General features: G+C 51.3%; 1 protein-coding gene across 1 annotated transcript in view; it reads right to left on the bottom strand.

Moving 5' to 3' along the window:
- The window catches only part of Fscn1 (fascin actin-bundling protein 1), a 13,019-nt gene extending 8,027 nt beyond the window's left edge, over positions 1-4,992 (bottom strand). Inside the window, exon 1 of the mRNA XM_028756089.1 lies at positions 4,038-4,992. Coding sequence (XP_028611922.1) covers positions 4,038-4,869 — 832 coding nt within the window. The 5' untranslated portion in view covers positions 4,870-4,992. The remainder of the gene's footprint in view (positions 1-4,037) is intronic.
- Between the last annotated feature and the right edge of the window lie 17,589 nt (positions 4,993-22,581).

The raw sequence follows: 22,581 nt of genomic DNA on the forward strand, positions 1-22,581 counted from the left end.
GTGGTAGAGCCCCTGCCTAGAATCCCCCAGTGAGGGGCTGGGGTGTGACTCAGTGGTAGAGCCCCTGCCTGTCATGCACAAGGCCTCAGGTTTTATCCTCACATTCCCACAAATAAAGAAAAGCCCCACAAGAGATGCTGACACAATGGTGACACATGCCTTTATCCCCAGCACTGGAGACCAGCCTGGTCTACATAGGGAGTTTCAGGGCTACACAGAGAAACCCAGTCTAGAAAAGGAAAGAAAAGAAAAGAAAAGAAAAGAAAAGAAAGGAAGAGAAAAGAAAAGAAAAGAAAAGAAAAGAAAAGGCCCTCCCAGGCACTCCAGCATCCCAAGAAGGCCATCAAGAGGAGACCAGAAGCCTGTGGTGGCTCATGTCTCTCATCCCAGCACCTCAGAGACTGAGGCAGGAGAATGGAGAGTTGGAAGCCAGATGGGCTACAAGACAAAAACTAAAAATAAAGTGGGTGGGGTAAAGGACTCAGAGCTTCCCAGCATGCTAGCTTCCCTCACACAAAGGGGAGGCCCTGGCCCAAGACATCATGGGCACTGAGTTCAAAACAGCTCAGTGCTGTGGACATACACAAACCTTTAACCTCACAGTACCTCTGAAAAATGAGACATCCAGACGGAGGACAAAAAGGGCCTCACCCAGGCCACCATCTGGGTCTCATCTCCAGGTACTGGGACAAAGGGGCCTGGCGCATCCACTTTTTGATAACAAGATCATAGAGTGAGTCAGGTACCCTTAGGTGAATGTCTTCTCTCTCTGCCTCAGTTTCCCTCCCTTGCCAAAAAAGACCACCTCTCAATTCTGTTGGGACCGTGAAAGGACATGAGGGCCTGTTGTCAAGGAGATGCTGGGCCCTCCCATCTCAGCAGGAAAGAGAAGTTAGCCCCCTTCCTGAATGGGCCCTCTAAGGCTCAGCCAGGGGGAAAGGCCCCACTTGGCCTTGGAATCACATTGGAGCTGCGTTGCTATGGTAACAGATTTTCTGTGGGCTTTTTTTTTTTCAGCTGCAGCAGCACAGAAAACCTGAGTCACAGGCTCCTAGGAGCCCAGGGAGGGGGCGTGGCTGTCTTCCAGCTTCCTAGGCGTCTCTGTGGTGACTCAGAGGGTCCTCCAACCTGCAACCCCCTTCCTGGGCTTAGCTGTTTGCCAGAGTCCCTCGCTTTGTTCGAAATAAACAATCCCCACAACCCAGCAGGCAGTTTAGCTTAGAACCCTCCAGGACATCACATCCCAAAGTCATACAGTGCTCAAAACCAAGCCATTCCTTGCCCCAAGAAAGGAGCCATCAGATACCCTACAAAGGCCAGCCTCACCTGTCACTCTTCAGCCAGTCACCCTTGAATTGATGGGGACAAAAATCCTTTGAAAGCATCCTTAGAACCAAACATGTAAATCAGAATGGGCAATGTGGGGCGACACAGCACGGGGTCTCCTTGGGCCAGCAGGGGCCGGTGAGGGTCCGGAGGAGCAAGGAGGAAAAGACCCTCCCCCGAATCCTGCTCTCATGGGAGCTCCACCTCCCAGGGACATAGCCTGGTTCAAAGTACCTCCGTGTTTTACAGATGGGGAAACTGAGGCCAGGGAGCAGGAAGCAGCAAATCTGCATGAATGATTCACAACCCCAGATTGCGCCTTCCCTCCCCCTATTCCTGGCTAGTCGTTCTCAACACGTGTTTCCCAAAGCCCAGCCCCACCCCGCCTCCCTGCCACGCAGGCCTGCCCAAAATGGCCTCCCCGGCACACCCACCCAGCCTCTCACCCTCAAAATGCCTGGGGAAGAATTGGCTGACAGGGGAATGAGACTTAGACCCGTACATATCAGTGCAGAAGAGGTCTGTGACCCCGAGTTCCCTTCAGATTCTCATCCTTTCAACTCCTTCAATTTCCGCCCCCTCCTGCCGCATCAGTGTGAATCATACAATCATGGCACCCTCAGAGAAGGGGACCTGTCCAGGCACGCAAAACACACCCTCTAGCTCCTTCCAGGCCCCAAGGGCCCAAGTCACCCGTGCCTTGCCTACCCTTCCCCAGGGCACAAGCCTTGGACACAGCTCTGTAAGCAGAAGCTGGTCTCTAGGCTAGAAAGGACCCGGCTTCTACAAAGTTCCCTCCAGTCCCAAATCCCAACCTTCCTCCTAGATATGCAAGGCTTCTCTATCTGCACCTCCCCGCCTCCGGGCCTTTGCTGTGGCCCCTGCCTGCAAGACTGGTCCATAAACTTGATGCATGCTCATTTCTGTTAACTCTTCTGAGGCAGCTCTTGGATCCTCAGAAAGGATCCCAGATCCTTATAATGTACTACCCCGATCCTGTATCCCCAATCTTTTGGTTTACATACCAGTCACATTCCCAAAGGACGTTAACTGCTCCTTGTATACCAATGTTTGCTAAACAGGTGAGAACTCTGACCCTCTCGACCAGCATTGTGAAACAAGAGAAGCTATGGTTCATTGGTGTATGTGGTGTGTGTGTGTGTGTGTGTGTGTGTGTGTGTGTAAAATGAGAGAACATTCTGGAATTAAGTACACCCAGTTCAGCATGTTGTTGACTTACTGTGTAACAGTAAGCAAATGGTTGCACCTTTCTGAACGTTAATTCAGCCAAACTCAGGCAGGCCCCACCCAAGGCTTTGCCCTCTGCATTGGGGGAGGGGGTCTTCCTCTCCACAGACTGGCTCCGGTCCAGCTATCTCTAAAGCCTGGGGTCCAATTTCCCAACCAAGGAAGCGAGATCTCACAAGCCCCTGCCAGCAGGCAGCAAAGACCCTTTGGAAAGTAGGGGGTTACGCCAGAAAGGAGGCGCCTACTTGTGCCATGCCCATGCCGGTCGGAAATGGCCTGCCAGCCTGCTAGAGGCCCTGGATGGGGACAGATAGAGTTGCAAACGATTGTTCCCAGCCAGAGAGGCCTTGGGCACCGGTTCACTCGAGGGTAGAGGCTTTTGGAGGGACACTCTGCCGAGTGCCGAACCGCGAGGCATGCACGGGAGGGCAGGGCGCCTGGCGGGCAGCCACTCGCGCCACGCCGCCTGCCGCCGGGGTGCGAAGGAAGAACCAGGCGACTTCACTCCGCGCCTCCTCACTGAACCCTGGACCAGGGACAACGCCTGGAGGGTTGGGGGTGGCTCCTCCGCAGAGGGACCCGCCTAAGCCGATCCCCTCCCCCAGCTCCGCGCATCTGGTTTTCCCATCTGCAGAGCCTTAGCAGGACAAAGGGGACGAGGGAGGGCCCAGCCGTGGCGACCCGCCCCCCTGCTCACAAAGGCCGCGGCCCAGAGCGCCAGGCCTTGGCGAGGGGAGGTGGGGGAGGGGAAGCCCCTGCGGACATCTCCCCCCCCCACCCCCCCCCCGTCTCAGGGCCAACCCCGCCCAGCACACCCCGCCGGGATCAAAAGTCCCTCCAACCTCTTCTATCTCGCCAGTTAAGGCGGGGAGGGCAGGGGTGACTGTCCCCTGGCCCTCCAGCCAAAGGCCCGCGAAACGGGAGAGGACGCACGAGGAAATGAACGGGGGGTTGGGGGGAGGAACCCTTCCTCTCCAAGACCTGGGACAGCCTATCCTAGAGGATCAGCTCACGAATGGGGGCGGCTCAGACTAGGAAGGAAGAGGAAACAGAGGTCTAAACTAGGTCTAGGGAGCCCCACGCCCCCAGCCAGGGGTGGGGGAGGTGGACAGTATTGCTTTAGGATGTGCTAGGCCGAATCCCCGTCCCCTCGTCAACTCCTCCCAGAAGCCCAGGTTCCGGGCAGAGGGGTGCTACATGCCTTTAATCCCAGCACAAGAGACAGAGACAGGAAGATTTCTGCGAGTTCAGGGCCTGCCCGGTCTACATAGCGAGTTCCAGGATAGCCAAGGCTATATAGTGAGACCTGGTCTTTCTAAATAGAAGTCCCATGGCGGAGCCCAGAGGCCTGTGCGCCTAAAGAGAGCCCAGGAGGAGATAGGGAAACAGAAGGATGCAGGAGTGCAGAGATGCTTTTGTGCACTGGGTCGGGACCCAAGGGAGGGGACATGTCCCCAACTCACCCTGGCGCGTGGACACGTTCCTCTCGTTGGCCGCCTGCAGCACCACCTGAGCGCAGCTCTGTTCCAGGGCGAAGAGCTCATCTTTGCCCACCTTGGTGGCCTTGCCAGCCTTGAGGGTGCCGCTGGGCCCGGACGGAGCCAGGTAGCGACCTTCGCAGTCGCGAAAGGCCACCTTGCCGGAGCGGAACTCCAGCGTGAAGCCCGTGGCGGGCTCGGGCCGCGCCACAAGGCGCCCGTCGTGGCGCAGGAAGCGGTGGTCGGACGTCTGCACGCTGTAGCGCTGGTCCTGGAAGGCCAAGGTGATGAGCGAGTCGACGCCCCAAGGCACGTCGCGGTCTACGGCGATCTCGTCGGCCGGTCGCGCGCTCAGATGCGCGTAGCGCTTGCGGGTGACGCTGTAGATGTTGACCTGCGGGTGCATGGCGATGTGCACGCTCCACTTCTCGGCCGGCGACACGCTCTGCGCGAAGCACGACAGGCGGTCCTCGGTGCCGCCGAAGTAGCGCCGGTGCGCCTCGGACTGCAGCGACCAGCGGCCGTCGTCGTGCGCCACGACGAGGAAGCGGCAGTCGCCGTCGGGCACCTCGCGCTCGCAGGTCACGTTGCCATCCTTGTCGGCGGCCAGGTAGCGACCCAGGTGGCTGCGCAGACACACGGCCGCGCTGCCCGCCTCATCGGGAGGTTGCTCCAGCGTCCAGATCTGCTTCTTCTTCAAGCTACTAGCCGATGCGTTCACCTTGAACCCGAACGCCTCGGCTGTCAGGTACTTGTTGCCGCAGCTGATGAGCCCGAACTGGATCTGCACAGCCTCGGTCGTGCCGTTGGCGGTCATGGTGGCGGAGGGCGGCCCGGTGGCCCCGGGATCTTGGGTGGCTGTGCCCGACCTCCTTTGTTCAGCACGGCTTAGCCCGCTGCAGCTCTCCACAAAGCCAGCCCGGCGGCGCCCTGGATTTTATAGGCGGGTGACGTCACAGTGTTAGGCCACGCCTCTACCCGGGCCTGCCAGGGGAGGGGGCTCTGCAGCGCGCGCCCGGGCCCCTGTGCTTCCCCTGCGGGTTTTTCTGGGGGTTTAAGACGGGGTCTCACTCTGTAGCCCAGACTAGGCTTAAAGTATATGTGTGGCTCAGGTTGGACTCGAACTCACAGCAATCCTTCTGCCTCTGGCGTATTCGTGTTTGCTAGTCCATTTAACTGTTCCTCCACAGTCGTTGTCTACAGTAGATGGCTGATCCCGAACTTTCTCGTGCTCTGAGGCCACCCTGGAGCACCCCCACCCCCAAACCCAGTCGATGGGAAGGACCAGGTTTAAGGTAACGATCCGTTCGGGATGGAGGGAAGGTCAAGGGTGTACCAGGAAGTAGCCTTACAGCCCATGGACTCCAGAAGATATGGCTGGAAACAGGGGTCTGGGGGTGGAAAGGAGATTAAGTTCTAGAGAGACACACGCAGAGCCCTACCTGCCCCACCCGCCTCAGGGTTTCTCGAAGGCCTTATACCTGGGCCTCCTGAGCAGAAACTGAGGTTTCTATTCCAGGGCCAGCATAGACTACAGCTACCCTGCTGACTCTGAATAAATTGTGGGGATTGTGGCCCAAGTCAGTGACCAACAAAAGTCCCCACCCTGGTGATGCTCAAGCCCTGGGGTGCTGCTCTACCAGGAAGCAGGGTGGGTAAGGCAGGCATAGCGGTCTCTGTTTATGAAGACATCAGAAAAGCGGGTTCAGCTCCCTGGCATGGCACAGCCCCAATGTAACTCTTAACTTCAGCCCCTCAGGGTTCCACACCAGAGGGACATTCCCACAAACACCACCTCCCACCACCCACCCACCCCATGTAAGAACACTTCCCTTTGAGTTTCTGGAAGGCCAGGACTTCTCCTAGGACATTCCCCACATGCCAGGCAGGCCCCTGGAATGCTGGCCCTACCACAGGCTGCCCACAAGATCTGGGCCCTGGCCCTTCCCAGCCACAGGCTGGGCAGGGTACTGAAGCTGACCAGTCCTCAGGGTGACCTGTGTTGAAACAGATCCCTGTCCCAGGCCGTCCCCTCCAGGGACCATCAAAGAAGAAGGGTAGATGGCATAGTTTCCTCATAACCAAAGGTCAGTCCTGACAAGCCCTTAGCATCCTTGCTGGGAAATCAAGTTCCTCCCTTAGAGGTCACAGGAAAGGTCACCAAGAATGAGGTTGATAGCTAGCCGCCCTCTCTGGCCTGGGACTTTGCATAGATTACTGGACTCTCTGAGTCTCCTTCTTCAGTAGTAAAGACACATATTCCTGGACACACTCCTGAGTCACACTCGTAATCCCAGAACTTGAGAGGCAGGGGCAGGAGGATTGCTATGAATTTAAGACCAGCCTTGGGGAAGCAGGTCAGAAGACTGGAGGTATTAACACCCAGAACCCTATACTGGGGGGTGCCCTGCAATCCGGTCCTCTGTTCAAACCTGTTTAACCCAGGAGCATCTTGGGCAGAATCGGACAAGTCAGCCTCATTACCAGGCTGCTAAGGCAATGTGTGCTATGTGTCAGGGCTCCATAAATGCTTGGTATTGATTAGTCATTGAGCATCACGTCAGGGCACGGGTGTGCAGGCTGTCTTCCCAAACTTTAGGCTCAAGCTACTCGGGGTGCCTGGGTGTGGTAATGCTAACATCAGCACACCAGAGGTAAAAGCAAGAGAACCTTTACCTAGAACCGTCATCCTAGGCTTCCGCAATGACCTTGAATGCCAGGCCAGCCTAGGCTATATGAAACTTTGCCTCAAAAACCCAAAGCCAGGAGCTAGAGCAAAGGCTCGGAGGGTAAAGTCATGCTCCCAGGCTGAAGGGCTGAATTCAGTCTCTGGACCGTCACGATGGAAGGCGAAACTAACTCCTTCATGTTTTCTTCTGACACTTCCCCATCTTAGACACTGTGGTACCCAAATGCCCCCTCTCCCTTCATGCATGCATATGTGTGTGTGTGTGTGTGTGTGTGTGTGTGTGTGTGTGTGTATGCAAAAGAGAAAAAAAGATCTGGGGAGATGGCTCAGTCATCAAAAGGCCAGTTGTGTAAACATAAGTAAGCAAGTTGGGATCACTAACACTTGCATATAAAGCTAGGCATACGGCGTACATCTAAAACCCCACTCTGGGGAGCTGGAAACAGGATCCCTGGGGTCCCCGACCAGTCAGCCCAGCCAAGTCAGCGGACTTCAGCTTCACTATGAGAAACTCAAAGCTAAGGTATCAGCTCTTCTAGAGGACCCAAGGTCCTCAGCACCCGTGAAAGCCCACAACCCCTTCTAACCCCAGTTCCAAGAGATCCAAGTCTCTTCTGGCCTCCTCAAATTCCTGCACCCACAACTCTTTTTAGAATGTTAAACTGGACGGTGTGCTGGTTGTGCACACCTTCAATCCCGGCACTTGGGAGGCAGAGGCGGGTAAATCTCTGATTTTGATGCCAGCCTGGTCTACAGAGCAAATTCCAGGATAGATGGAACTACATAGCGAGACCCTGTCTTAAATAACAACAACAAAAAAAATGTTTTTAACAAAATGGAGGAACCAACCAACAAGATGTCTCAGCAAGTGAAGACGCTTGTATCCAAGCCTGAATACCTACAGTGGGTCTTAGACCCACACAGTGGAGAAGAGAGTGACTCTCACAAGTTGTTCTCTGTCCTCCACACACATGCCGTGGCCTACAGTGCCCAGAGTCACTCATACACAGACAATAAAACTAAGGTGGAGCCGGACAGTGGTGGTGCACGCCTTTAATCCCAGCACTTGGGAGGCAGAGGCAGGTGGATTTCTGAGTTCGAGGCCAGCCTGGTCTACAGAGTGAGTTCCAGGACAGCCAGGGCTACACAGAGAAACCCTGCCTCCAAAAAACAAAAACAAACAAAAAAAAAAACCTAAGGTGGAGAGCTATACACACATGTGCACATGTACACACACGCTCACATGAGCACACGTTCACACACATAAACACATGCACACAGTATACATACATGCACATACACACATCCATATATTCACATGTACACACATGGATGCATACACACAGGTACACACATATGGACACATGCACATACACACATGATCACACACATGCACACAGTACACACTCATGCATACACACGTACACACGCGCGCACACACACACACACACATGCAGACAGAGTGTTATGGAAGGATACCACAGAGAGGCTCCTTGGGTTTTTCCCTTAAGCTGAGTTTGGGTCCAGCCCTCAGAACAGAGGCTTAAATGTTAGGGGACTTCCATCGGGCTCTGGGTGAGGTCGTCTGTGGAGGATTGAGGTTCGTTTCAGCAGAACCGAAGCCTTCATTGTTATCATTTCATGTGCCAGCCTTGGGAGCAGATAATACGTCCACAGCCACACAGTTCAAATACAAAGGATGAAACAACCTTCGACGCCCTGTTCCCACCCTCCCCCTCCACCACTAGCTAGAGATCTTCCAGGTGTTGCTCTTTAAATGGAGCCGAGCAAACAAGGATATATATCAACCCCACGGATGGTTTTGTTTGTTTTGTGATGCTTTCAATGAAAGTCACGGCCTTGAACATGTTAGGTGAGCAGCCTGTTACTGGGCCACACCCCAGCCCCTCACTGGGGGAGTCTAGATAAGGACTCTACAGCTGAGGTACCACCTCATGTTTTGCTTTTTTGCTTTTGGTTTTATGAGAAAGGCTCTCATCTTTTTTCTTGAGGGAAAGTTTTGCTATGTATTCCTGGCTGGACTTGAACTCAGAGACTAAAGGCGTGTGCCACCACGCTTGACCACACCTGTTTTTTTCCTTGGGTTCCAGGAATTGAATTCAGGTCTTGGGCTTGGACTGTAAGTGCTTACTGTCCCACCATTCCTTCATACGTCTTAGTAGCCATTCTTTGTTAGAAACAGTAGCTCCTTCATTCCCTTCCAGAACAGCATAGTATTCATACAGTAGCTGGCTCGAACCAGACCCTCAATGAGCCCGTCCGTCAATCACCAGCCTCAGTGTTTCTCACTTTTCTGTGCTTGGATCTGTACCAAATATACACACACACACAGAGGCACGTATACACACATGCACGTGCACGGTTGTGTGTCTTCAGATTGAATGCCTCTTCCTCTGGTGATAGGGAGGCCCCTCTATGCTCTTCTCTGAGCAAACATGGGTGATATAAATGTTTGCTCTAGATGAGGTGAAGGCTCGGGGGTGAGGTCTCTCTGGTAAACTCCTGAGAAAGGAAAATGGGATGTCCTTATGGCTGGGAGTTCTGCAGTTGGCTGGGTATAGTAACCATAGTTGGGAGTAAGGCTGTTATTGTCACTGCTGTGTCTCTGCTGCTGTTGTAGGCATGTCTAATAAAGAGCCACATGGAGCTCCAGCCTGCTCTATGTCACACCTTCCCCATGTGTCCCCAGTCCTGACACCCGAGTCCTAGGAGAGATGAGCTAGACCTGTACACATCACAAGATCTCCTCTTCGGCCCTGCCCCAGGTCCCTCTGGGGAAAGATGGGGACATGGACACTGTGTCCCTGGATCCCATGGGGACCCAAGTGCCACCTGATCCTTGCTGAGATGAGAGCGCAGCACAAAACAGAGCACTTAGTGGAGGTCAGGCCTGAGCTGCTTCTGGCTGGATGCCTTGCCCGGCACTTGCCCCAGACAGGAAATAAAGCCACAGGGACAGGCTGCCCTGCTCCCTGACACCTGCCTTGAACTTAGTTCCCTGAAGGAGGACTCCTGGAGGGCTTCCAGACTCCCCATGATCCCCTATTTCTGCCACTGCAGAGCAGGGACTTCCAAAGGGACCAGTAGTGACCCCCTGGGCTACACAGCACATCTACCCACCCCTCCAGCTCCCAGGTTGTCACAAGATTTTTTTTTCTTTACTGATTTTTTTGTGATGGGGTCTACATAGCCCAGGCTAGCTCCATAGACTTACTATGTAGCTGAGGATGACCTTGAACTCCTGATCCTCCTGCTGAGATGACAGGGATGCTCAGCCCATACCAAGGCTCTGCGCTACAGCTTGATGGGCACCCCCTTATCACCCCAACTTTGCAGTCTCTCACCTCTTGGCTTTCCTGGAAATCTCAGTCACACTTTTCAGGAGCTCCTAGCTGCAAGGCTGTGTCAGCTTTCCACCGCTGCAGTAGCCGAGGACACAGAAGGCCTGGCCTGAGAGGCTGTCCCAGGAGGGCAGCACAGCAGAGCTGCTCACAGCTGCGTGTGACCTCGTCCCAGCAGGACCTCAGTTTCCCCTGCTCTCAATCAGACATCAGTGCTGGGCAGCTGGAGAGAGACGGAGGCAGGGACATTTCCAGCCACCAAATGAGAAGCTGGGCTTAAGCTGTACAGCGGCGGAAGGCAGAGGCAGGAGGATCTCTGAATTCAAGGCCAACCTGATCTACAGAGGGAGTACAAGGACAGCCAGGGCTACACAGAGAAACCCTGTGTTGAAAAACAACAGAACAAACACAAAAAAAATGAACAAACCAACAAAGAACCTGGACATGTCATAGCACAGGCCTGAAATCTCAGAACCTGCTGGATAGAGGCAAGACATTGAGAAGTTCAAAGCAAACCTTGGCTGTGTCGTGCATGAAAGGCCAGCCTTGTCTACTTGTCTACATGAGACCCTAATTCAAAAGGGCAAAGAAGTCAGCCAGCAAGGCGGCTCAGCAGGAAAAGGCACTTCCCACCAGGCTTGCCGACCCCAGTTCCTGGGACCCATATGGTGGAAGGTGAGAACTGACTTCAACAAGCTGTCCTCAGAACTCCACAGAAGCCCCATGGCATACATCACACACACGCGCACACACACACACAGACACACATATACACACACACACAGACACACACACACACAGACACACACAGACACACACAGACACATGCACACAGACACACACACAGACACACACACACACACAGACACATGCACACAGACACACACACAGACACACACACAGACACACACACAAACACACACAGACACACACACACACAGAGACACACACATAAATACACACAGACACACACACACAGACACACAAATAAATAAGAATGCAAAGGAAAGCAGATTGAATGTAGCCGGAGATGTGACTCAATTGATAGTGAAAATCTGGATTCTAACCACAGAATTTTGTAAACTAGGCATGGGGGTACAAGAGGTAGAGACGGGGGCGGGGTCTGAAGTGCAAGACCATCCTCCGCTATGAAATCTGGTAAGGCTAGCCTGGGCTACATGAAATCTGCCTCGGGTATGCATGTAGGTATGTACATACATACTTACACACATACAGACAGACAGACAGACAGATAGATAGATAGATACAAAAATAGATAGAAAAAAGTACCATGTATACACATACACGAGAGAGACAGAGAGAGAGACAGAGAGACAGAGAGACAGAGAGACAGAGAGGAAGAGAAAGAGGGAGAGAGAGAGAGAGAGAGAGAGAGAGAGAGAGAGAGAGAGAGAGAGAGAGAAATTGATTACTATAGCTGGCCAGACAGCTCAGAACTAGCTTCCCCACAGACCACACAGCCTTCTGTGGTTCAAGCCCTCAATAAAGGGGCAGCCTCGTGAACCAGAGGCCATGAATAGCCTCTTTGTGGCTCTGTGGTCACCTGCTCTGAGGGCCCCTCAAGGCAGCCTGGTACCACTGGCACCACTTGGCCATCAGAGCTTAGGAAGTAGGAGGGGCCAACTCTAGGACCCACTTCCTGCCTGACTGAGTCCCCACGGCCCCAGACCCAGCTGGGCTTTGCCCCCAGGCCCTGAGTGACTCCCAGCCTGCCTCCCTCTGACCAAGAGGATAGACTAGGCTGTCACTACCATTGCTGTCTCCACTAACAATGTACCTACTTATTCTTTGCCTTCCAGGAAACTGAGGCCTGGATACAACAAACAGGACCTGGCCCCGAGTTTTCTGGCCTGGTAGATCTTATAAAATATGGGGTTAGAGGGCGGTGTCTGTGGCCCAGCAATCAAGAGTACTACCTGCCCTTCAGAGGATCCGAGTTAAATTCCCAGAAACCACAGGGTCACTCACAATCATCTGTAACTCCAGTTGTAGGGGACGCCCTCTGAGAGTACCAGGCATGTATATGATCCAGACATTCATGCAGGTGAAGTACCCATACACATAGAACAAAGGAAATTTAACAACAATGACAACAACAAAATATAGTTTTGTTTTTGTTACTTTTTGTTTGCTGTGGTGTGGTGTGTGTGTGCACACTTGCCCACACATCAGCCTTGGGTGTCTTTCCTCAGGTGTCACCTGCTTGCATTTATTTGACAAGAATGTCTCCCCAAACCTAGAGCTCACAGATTAGACTAGACAGACTGTCGAATCAAAGAAATGTATCCCCCTGCCTCTGTTTACCAGCACTGGGATTACATGTGCATTTAGCCACACCCAGCTTTTTTGTTTTGTTTGGTTGTTTGTTTTGTTTTCCAAGACAGGGTTTTTCTCTATAGCCCTGGCTGTCCTGGAACTCAGTCTGTAGACCAGGCTGGCCTTGAACTCAGATATCTGCCTGCCTCTGTCTCCTGAGTGCTGGGATTAAAGGTGTGCACCACCTGGCCATAGCCAGCTTTTTAATATGAGTTCCAGGATGAAACTCAGGTTCCCTCGCTAGCTCAGAAAGCATTTTCTGACCATCTTCCCAGCCCCTAGTTTGGTCTTTTTGAGACAGAATCTCATGTAACCCAAGCTGGCCTTGAACCTCGCTTCTCCTGCTGCTCCACCCTCCCTGGTTCTGGACGGCAGCTGTGAGCTGACTTTCCAGGTAGCAGAGTTGAATGGACAAGCATGACCTTCTACCTGGGTCTTAAAATGTGCCACACACACCCCTCCCACCCCGAAGTAGACACCAAACCTGCCCAGTGACTCCAGTTAGAGTCATCAGACTGTGCCCTAGCCAAGGATGTGATCACCATGAGAATCCAGCTGGGTGTGTAGCACACACCTTCATCTAAGTACACAGGAGGCTGAGGCAGGGGGATGGAGCAGAGGAGGCCAGCCAGGACTATATAGCCAGAGAGTGCTTACCCGGTGTGTGAAGCCCTGGGTTCCATCCCTAGCGCTGCATAAGCCAGGAGAGGTGCAGATCTGTCACCCCAGCACTTGGGGTTCGAGGTCCTTGACTAATAGTGAGTTTCAGGCCTGCCTGAAGAGACCCTGTCTTAAAAATAAATAAGGACAGCTCGAGAGATGGCTCATCGGTTAAGAGCCCAGACTGTTCTTCCGGAGGACCCAGATTCAATCCCCAGTACTTAGGTGGCAGCTCACAACTGTCTGTAACTCCGGCTACTCCCTCACTCAGACATACTGCAGGCAAAACATCCACATAAAATATAAATAAATAAATAAATAAATAAATAAATAAATAAGGAAGCTGGGCTATGATGGCTCAAGCCTTTAATCCCAGCACTCAGGAGGCAGAGGCAGGCAGATCTCTCAGTTCAAGGCCAGCCTGATCTACAGAGTAAGATAAACACTATCTTGAAAAAACCACACACACACACACACACACAAAAGCCAGGCAGTGGTGGCACACGCCTTTAATCCCAGCGCTTGGGAGCCAGAGGCAGGCGGATTTCTGAGTTCGAGAGTTCGAGGCTAGCCTAGTCTACAGAGTGAGTTCCAGGACAGCCAGGGCTACACAGAGAAACCAAAAAAAAAAAAAAAAAGCAAACCAAACATGTGTGTGTGTGTGTATGTATTATTTATATATATACATATTCTTACAAATATGCACACACACACACATGCACACATGAGGAAAAAGAAATAGAGGTCAAAGGGCAGAGGCAGCCTCCAGCCTATCCTGAGACAGGGTCTCCTATCTCAGGCTAACTTCCAAGTCTCAATCCTCCTACCTCTACCTCCTCAAAGCTGAGTACACCAACCACCATGTCCGGCTCACTACCATATAGCTTGCACCACCATGTCGGGCTCACCACCACGTCCAGCATATGTTGTTGTCATTGTTTTTAAGATTTACTTTATTTTGGAAAGGGGATAACATCTGAAATGTAAATAAATAAAATATCCAATAAAAAATATGTATTTTATTTTTATTTATGGGATATGTGTGTCTGTGTGTGTGTATATATACACACGCATGTGTGGACACGTGTGAACGGAAGTGTCTTGGAGGCCAGAAGAAGGTGCCTGAGTGCCCAAAACTGGAGCTAGAGACAGCTGTGACCCACCAAGATGTAGATGCTGGGGACCAAACTTGGGTCTCCTGCAAAAGCAGCAAGTGCCCTTAACCACTGAGCCATCTTTCCCAGACCCTCCAGGATTTCCAGGGACAGAGGAAGTGTGTAGAGATAGGGGCTCCCAATTTAGTCAAGGTTGGCCTCAAATTGTCAACAATCTTCCGGTCTGAAATTCTGGGATTACAGGCACCTCCCATCATGCTCAGTATCCAGGCTGTGGTTTCTGAGGGAGAATTCTGGGCTGGCCCTGGGAGCCCAGCCTTGAGCCCAGCTCCCCTAGAAGAAAGACAAAACACCGGGCCGTCCACCCTCCTGATCTGTGCCAGGCCCAAGGTGAATTCTTTTAAACAAGGCAATCTCAGCCAGTGCTTGGCAAGAACCTGGTTAATTAAGAGGGCACTTTAGTGTCATGGGCAGAGCCAGGCTCATGCCAAGATACCTCTGCCAGAAGAGGGGCCACTGGCTGGTGCCAGGCCTTGGCCGTGCCTACCTGGCAGCCACCCCAGCTAACCCCCTCAGAGACCTTCAGGTCTCCTCTTCTGGTGAGCTGGGGCCCAGTGTCTGGCCTAGGGCCCCGTCTGTCCTTCGAAGTGCCTGTCCCTCAGACAGTTCCTCCCTAAGCTGGGGCAAGCAGAGACAGTTTCCGGAAGCCAGCATCGTTTTCCCAGATCCAATAAACTCTGGGCACTCTTCTGGTGTTCAACAGAGAAAACTAGCCAGACATGGTGGGCAGGTCTTTTGGTTCGAGGCCAGCCTGGTCTACAAAGGGAGTTCCAGGACTGTCTCAAGAAAGGAAAAAAAAAAAAAAAAAGAGTACTTGAGATTCTTGCAGAGGAACAAGGGAACAAGCTTGGCTCCCAGAACCCACTGCGTGTAACTGCAGCCCGGGGAGGTCTGAGACGCACCCATTCTCCACAACCTCGGTGTCCTTCCTCAAGGCTCCACGTACAGCTGTTGAAAGTCAGAACCACAGTCTAGCCCGGTAGCCTCAACACCCGTGAGGTGGTTTTTTTTTCTAGTTTACAGGAAAGAGCAGATAGGCTGGCTGGGGTCTAGCCTGTCAGCTTCCCCAGGTGGCTAAGGGAACTCCCCTTTCTGTCTCAGGAGAGCTGAAATTGGAGACACGGAAAAGTCCAGTTTGTTGACTAAACCGGAAGACAAGGAATTATGATGAGAAACAAGAAAGCCCCCAAGTAGGGGATTCCCAGGGCTGGGTAACTAGAAATGTACCCGGGAAAGGACTCTAGAATATTCTCCACTGCCCTGTGTTTGGTGTCCTTAACAAATAGCTTTAGGATCCTGAGGTGGCTGCTGGGCTCCCGACATCACACCTCCCTGACCTCCTAAATCAGGATCCTTCAACTTCTGTATTTATTTATGTATTGGTTTTTGAGACAAGGTCTCATGTAGCCCAGGCTGTCAAACTCAATCTGGGTCAGAGACTAGACTTGAACTCTTTTTTTTTTTTTTTTTTTGGTTTTTCGAGACAGGGTTTCTCTGTATAGCCCGGGCTGTCCTGGAACTCACTCTGTAGACCAGGCTGGCCTCGAACTCAGAAATCCGCCTGCCTCTGCCTCCCGAGTGCTGGGATTAAAGGCGTGCGCCACCACCGCCCGGCTTAGACTTGAACTCTTAATCCTCCTGCCTTCACCTCCCGAGTTTTAGGATTACAGATGGGCACTAGCACATCCTTCTCTCAAAATGCTGCCTGAGATATCCCATTTGTCAGTCACTCTCTTACCACAGCCAACGCAGCAGAGATCCTTGACCTCAGAATCAGTGCCTCAGAATCGGTGAGGCTGCCTCAGCCCTAGCCTGTGAGCCTCAACCTAACATTAAATGTGTGGGTTGCATTAGAGAAAATTACCTCAGACTCAGTTTTCCTACGCAGTTCTCGCCCAAATAGACCCCTTTGGGTTTCATTGTTGGTATTTATTGTCTTGCAGTGTTGTTGGATTGTTATGTTGTTTTAATCCCAATCTTGCTGGGTGGTGGTGGTGTACATCTTTGATCTCAGCTCTTGGGAAGCAGGGAGAGGCTGATTTCTGAGTTTGAGCCCAGGCTGGTCTACAGAACAAGTTCCAGGACAGCCAGGGCTACACGGAGAAACCTTGTCTCAAAAAAAAACAACCCCAAAATTCTTAATTTTAATCTCAGTCTCTCTGTGTGTGTATGTGTGTGTGTGCCTGTGCATATATGTGTGTCTGTATGTGTATGTGTGTGTCTCTGTGTCTGTCTGTAGCTGTCTCTGTGTCTATGTGTGGCTGTGTGGCTGTGTGTCTGTATGTGTCTATGTCTGTCTGTAGCTGTGTGTGTCTGTGTGTGTCTGTGTGTATGTGCCTGTGTGTCTCTGTCTCTCTGTGTGTGTGCCTGTGTATATCCCACTGTATTCAAGTACAGGACAATTTTTAAAGAGTCAGTTTTCCCTTCTACACACACACACACACACACACACACGTGTGTGTGTGTGTGTGTGTGTGTGTGTATGATACATATATATCATGTCTTTTGCTTTCCTTGCTTTGGATCCTTCAAACTAGCCAGAGGATGTTCAGATCTTCTTAGCAATTCTCCTGCCTCCACGTCCCATTTCACCGAAGATTTCAGCTGCACACCATGAAATCCATGATTTTCTGCCTGGCTTCCAGGGATGGAATCCAGGTTGTCGGGCTTGTGTGACAACTGCTTTGACCTACTGAGTCATCTTACTCACCCAGGGTTTTTGAGACAGAGTCTCATACTAAACCCAGACTGGCCTCAAACTCAAAATGATCCTCCTGCCTCAGCACCCTTGGCTAGTTTTGGAAACAGGGTCTCTCAATGTAGTCCAGGTTAGTCTTGACTAGGCTCCTGAAGTTTCTGGAATTACAGACATGTGCTGCCATGCCTGACTCCTTTTGTTGAGACAGAGAAGGTCTTTAGTATACTGAATTGGCCTTAAACATACTATGTAGCTAAGGCTAGCCTAGAACCCCAGGTGTGTAGCACCACACCCAAGCATGCTGCCAACTGAGTTGCCTCCCCCAGCCCTTAACTTTGTTCTTTTTCTGTGTGAGTGTACGTGTGTGCACGCAGACATCAGAGGATCCATGTGAGTGTACATGTGTGTGCACGCAGACGTCAGAGGATCCCTGTGAGTGTACCTGTGTGTGTGTGCACACAGACATCAGAGGATCCCTGTGAGTGTACCTGTGTGCACGCAGAGGTCAGAGGATCCACTTGAGTATACATGTGTGCACGCAGACGTCAGAGGAAGATCACAGTGTCGTTTGTCAGGTATGAAACTTTCCAAATAGAGCAGTCTAGCTGGCCAGTGAGTGTAAGTTGCAGAGGTCCGCTGGTCTCTGCCTCCCCAGTGTGTGTAGGTCAAAGGTAGATGCTGCGTGTCCTGTGCAATTACTCTCTATTTCCTAAGCTTGGTCTCTTTGCTGAGCCTGGAGCTCACTGATTGGGTTGGTCTAGCTAACCAGCTAGCTTTGGGGATCTGTTGTCTCACCTTCTGAGTGCTAGGATTATAAATGGGCCACCACAGCCACCACAGCCACCACAGCCACCACAGCCACCTGGCATTTGATGTGGGTTCTTGGGATCTTGCATGTTCATATTTTTTGTTTAAAAAATTACTTTAACATACATCTAGATTTATTGATTTATTATTTAATTTTTTTTCAAGACAGGATGTGTGTGTGTGTGTGTGCGCGCGCGCGCGTACGTGTGTCCTTAGCTATCCTAAAACTCACTCTGTAGACCAGGCTGGCCTCAAACTCATAAAGATTCATCTGCCTCTGCCTCCTGAGTGCTGGGATTAGAGGTGTGCACCACCACTGCCTGGCTTTAGGTTTATTTATTTTATGTGTATGAGTGTTTTACTTGCATGTATGAATGCACACCTGCCTGGTACATGAAGGGGGCAGAAGAAGGCATGGTGCCTCTTAGAACTGGTGTTGCTATGGAGGGTAACTCCAGCTCCAAAGCATCCAGGCTCCGCAGACACCAGCATTCAAGTACACACACACACATGCACACACGCACACATGTGCACACACACACACCACAAACCTACCACCACTACTATCAGCCAGGTGGCTGGAGGATCTGTAGCTAGTGGTGACCCCTACATGACTTACTGGCCCTGGGTGAATGACACCTCCCAGGCCATCTAACTCCCAAACCTTGTGCCCACTCACAGCTCAGAGAGGGCAAGAGACTTGCCTGAGGTTACCCAGCAAGCCAGAGGTATGGAATGAGCAGCCAGACCTCCTGCTGCGGAGTCAGACCAGCCTCAGGAAATCCTGGCATGATCCTCCTGCCTCAGGAGGAAACAGGCCTGGAAACAGTTGTTTTGTTTTCTTGGCTGAGCTGCAATCACAGCCAGCTGTTTCTCTTCACATCCAGGGAGGTTTGGAAAGGAAGGCCTCTTCCACAGGAAAGACCTGAAGCCTGAGCCCTGGTTCTCTCTTAATGAGATCCCCAGATCTTTGGAGGAGACAGGCTTCAGGTTGGGGGGGCACTCTGAGAAGAGAGGAGAAAGAGGGGGGTCCTCAAGGAATGAAAAAGGAGAGGGGGAGGAGGGATTGGAAAAACAGCAGGTTTTTATTCTATGTGTGTGGTGTTGTGCTTAGAATTATGCTTGTGTACCATGTGTGTACCTGCCACCCATGGACATCAGAAGAGCGCATCAGATCCCCTGGATTTGGAGTTAGACAGTTGTGAGCCCCTGTGTAGGCGCTGGGGATTGAACACAACCAGTGCTCTTAACCCCTGAGCCATCTCTCCAGCCCCAGATGCTGAACAATGGGTTCTGATTTCCTCCACCTCCTCAAATCTCGTTTAGTGAAGCCCTGGAGGCCTCGTAAGCAGCAATAGAGACCAACAGGCACAGAAACCTCCCCCCTGGGAGGAAAGCTGTGACTTAGAGTGGACTAGGACTTTCGAAACTATTTAAGGGGCTGGACAGATGGCTCAGAGGTTAAAAGTGCTTGACACCCTTGCAAAGGACCTGAGTTCAGTTCTTAGCACCCACCTTAGGCACCTCCCAACCACCTAAAACTCCGGCTCTGGGGACTACAGCGCCCTCTTCTGGCCATCAAGGACACCTGCATTCACATGCACATACCAATCCATATACAGACACATAAAATACACATAATTAAAACACAAAATCTGGCCGGGTGGTGGTGGCGCACACCTTTAATCCCAGCACTTGGGAGGCAGAGACAGGCGGATTTCTGAGTTCGAGGCCAGCCTGGTCTACAGAGTGAGTTCTAGGACAGCCAGGGCTATACAGAGAAACCCTGTCTCGAAAAAAAGCAAAAAAACAAAAAACAAAAAAAACCAAAAAAAAAACAAAAAAACAACACAAAATCTTTGGAAAGATGGCTCAGTGGTTAAGAGCATTTCCTGCTCTTCTAGAGAACCTGGGTTTAATTCCCAGCATCAGTTGGCTCACATCACCCATAAATCCCATGTCCATCCCCAAAGACAGCTTCTGGCCTCCACAAGCAATATACTCATGTGTGTGAACCTATACACAGACACACAATACACACATAAATTTAAAATAAAATCTAAAAGAAAACTTTTCCGTTAAAGTTTACTTGGAGAATATCTCATTGGTAAAGCACTCGCCTAGCATATAGAGAGAGGGGCCTTCAGAAACATCCCTCCCTCCATCTCTTCCTCCCTCCTCCCGCCGCCTTCTATCCTTCCCCCTCTTAGTCCCTCCTCCCCTCTCTTATTTCACCCTGTCTTTCCTCTCAGCACCTCATCACTGTGTAGGCCTACACAGTCCTCAGACTCACAGTCTTGTCATCTGAACTTCCTTAGCCTTGAAATCAGGGGCATGTGGCACCATGCACGGCTGAGAGCAGTTATCTTTGAGCAATGGTGTATCTTAGAGCCAGGCGGGGTGCACCGGCTAGGGCAGAGTCTCCAGCTTCACAGGCATCATCCCAGTCCAGTGACCCCAGCAAAGGCACCTGCCCTTCTCTTTCATGAGTCAAGTGCAAGGTAAGGGGACAAACAACCAGAAGGAAGCCCTTCAACAGAGGGCAGAACCACACCAGGACTGTGGCTCCAGGCCTGCACCAGCCTCTGATCATAGGTTTAGCTATTATCTGCAACAGAACAAATCCCGTCCCGACCCCCACCCAACCCCACCCCAGTAGCACTAGTCAGTTTTCAGGATCCCAGGCCCAGCTCTTTCTGATCCTCACAGATCCTAAGTCATCATGGCCTCCCCCGGGGTAGACGTGTTCCCTGGGGATATGTGAGAGGCCTGCTGAGTCATGTGATCTGGACTGAGGCTAGCTCAGGCAGTGAGTGCTGGACTAGCAGGCTGGAGGTCCTGGATTCCAGCCCCACCACCCGGACAAACCAGACCCAAGGGCATACAGTGCTATCCCAGCATTGGGAAGAGGCACACACATGAGGAGTTAATAACAAATCTGGGGTCTGTGGTTAGTTTGAGGCCAACCTGGGCTACATGAGAACCTGTCTCAAATAATAGAGAGAAAGAAGAGAGAGAGAGAGAGAGAGAGAGAGAGAGAGAGAGAGAGAGAGAGAGAAAGAAGCCAGGTGGTAGTAACATGCCTTTAATCCCAGCAGCACTTGTGAGTTCACACTCAGTCTGGTCAAAGAGCAAGTTTCAGAACAGCCAAGGCTATCTGGAGCCTAAAATTGTTTTCTGTTTTGTTAGACACTGCACTCAGGGATTCTGAAAAGGCAGGGGCTCCACCACTGAGCCACACCCCAGCCTTTTTACTGTTTTACAAAATAATTTATTTTTAATTTCTTATTTATGTGTACACGTGTGTGTGTGTGTGAGTGTATGCCACATGTATGTGATACCTCTGAGTGTGTGTGTGTGTGTGTGTGTGTGAGAGAGAGAGAGAGAGAGACAGAGAGAGAGAGAGAGAGAGAGAGAGAGAGAGAGAGAGAGAGAAAGTATGCCACATGAATGTGGTGCCTGTGAAGACCAGAAGATGGTGTGAGGTCCCCTGGAACTGGGATTACAGGCAGTTGTGAGCCACCGGATGTAAATGCTGGGAACTGACCTCAGGTCTTCTGGGAAGCAGCAAGCGCTCTTACCTGTTGACTTGTTTCTCCAACTCACGTGGCTGGACACAGATACAGGTAAACGTTACCCGCTGAGTCACCTCCCCAGACCCATCTTTTCCTTTTTAGAGATAGTTTAGGCTTCTCAAACAAACAAAGACTAACAACCTGGGTGTGATGGCACATTCCTTTAATCCCAGCACTCAGGAGGCAGAGGCAGGAGGATCTCTGTGAGTTCAAGGCCAGCCTGGTCTACTTGGCAAATTCCAGGTCAGCCAAGACTACATAGAGAGACCCTGTGTCAAAAAAACAAAAACAAATTAAAAAATTAGAAATCATAAGACATAGTGGTCCAAGCCTGTAACCCCAGCACTCGGAGTGGAGGCAGAGGAAGGCGCACAAGGCCAGCCAAGATGTGTATGGGGTTTGAAGCCAGTCCGTGATACATGAGACCTTGTCACTAAATGAATGAATGAATGGTTTTTTTTTTTTTTTGAGGATTTACTTTAAAAAAAAAAAAAGAAAAAAGAAAAAAAGTCGGGCGGTGGTGGCGCACGCCTTTAATCCCAGCACTTGGGAGGCAGAGACAGGTGGATTTCTGAGCTCGAGGCCAGCCTGGTCTACAGAGTGAGTTCCAGGACAGCCAGGGCTACACAGAGAAACCTTGTCTCGAAAAAAACAAAAAACAAAAAACAAAAAAAAAAAAAACAAAATAGAGGATTTACTTTACTTTTAAATGTAAATGCATGTATGTATGTATGTATGTATGTATGTATGTATGTATCTATCTATCTATCTATCTATCTATCTATCTATCTATCTATCTATCTATCTTGGGGTGGTGCATGCATGCAGGTACCTGTGGAGGCCAGCAGAGGGCGTCAGATCCCCTGGAGCCCTCTGCAAGAGCAGTAGCTGCTCTTAGCCGTTGGACCATCTCTCGCCACGGCACAGGCTCTGCGTGGCCTAGGACTTGGTTTGGAATTCTAGCACCACAAAATGAACAAAGAAAGAAGCAACTAGAGAGAAAAATGGCAGCAGGAAGAAAAATTTACAGTAAGCCTCACTTAACAGGGGCTGGAAAGATGACTCAGGTTAAGAACACTGGCTGTTCTCACCTGGAGGACCTCGATTTAATTCCAAGCACCCACATGGCGACTCACAGCCATCTTTAATGGGATCTGATGCCCTCTTCTGGTGTGCAAGTGTACATGCACATGTACATATAAGGTACATAAACTGGGCAGTGGTGG

The sequence above is a fragment of the Grammomys surdaster genome, unplaced genomic scaffold (assembly GCF_004785775.1).
Source record: "Grammomys surdaster isolate TR1022 unplaced genomic scaffold, NIH_TR_1.0 126109, whole genome shotgun sequence".
Lineage (NCBI taxonomy): Eukaryota > Metazoa > Chordata > Mammalia > Rodentia > Muridae > Grammomys > Grammomys surdaster.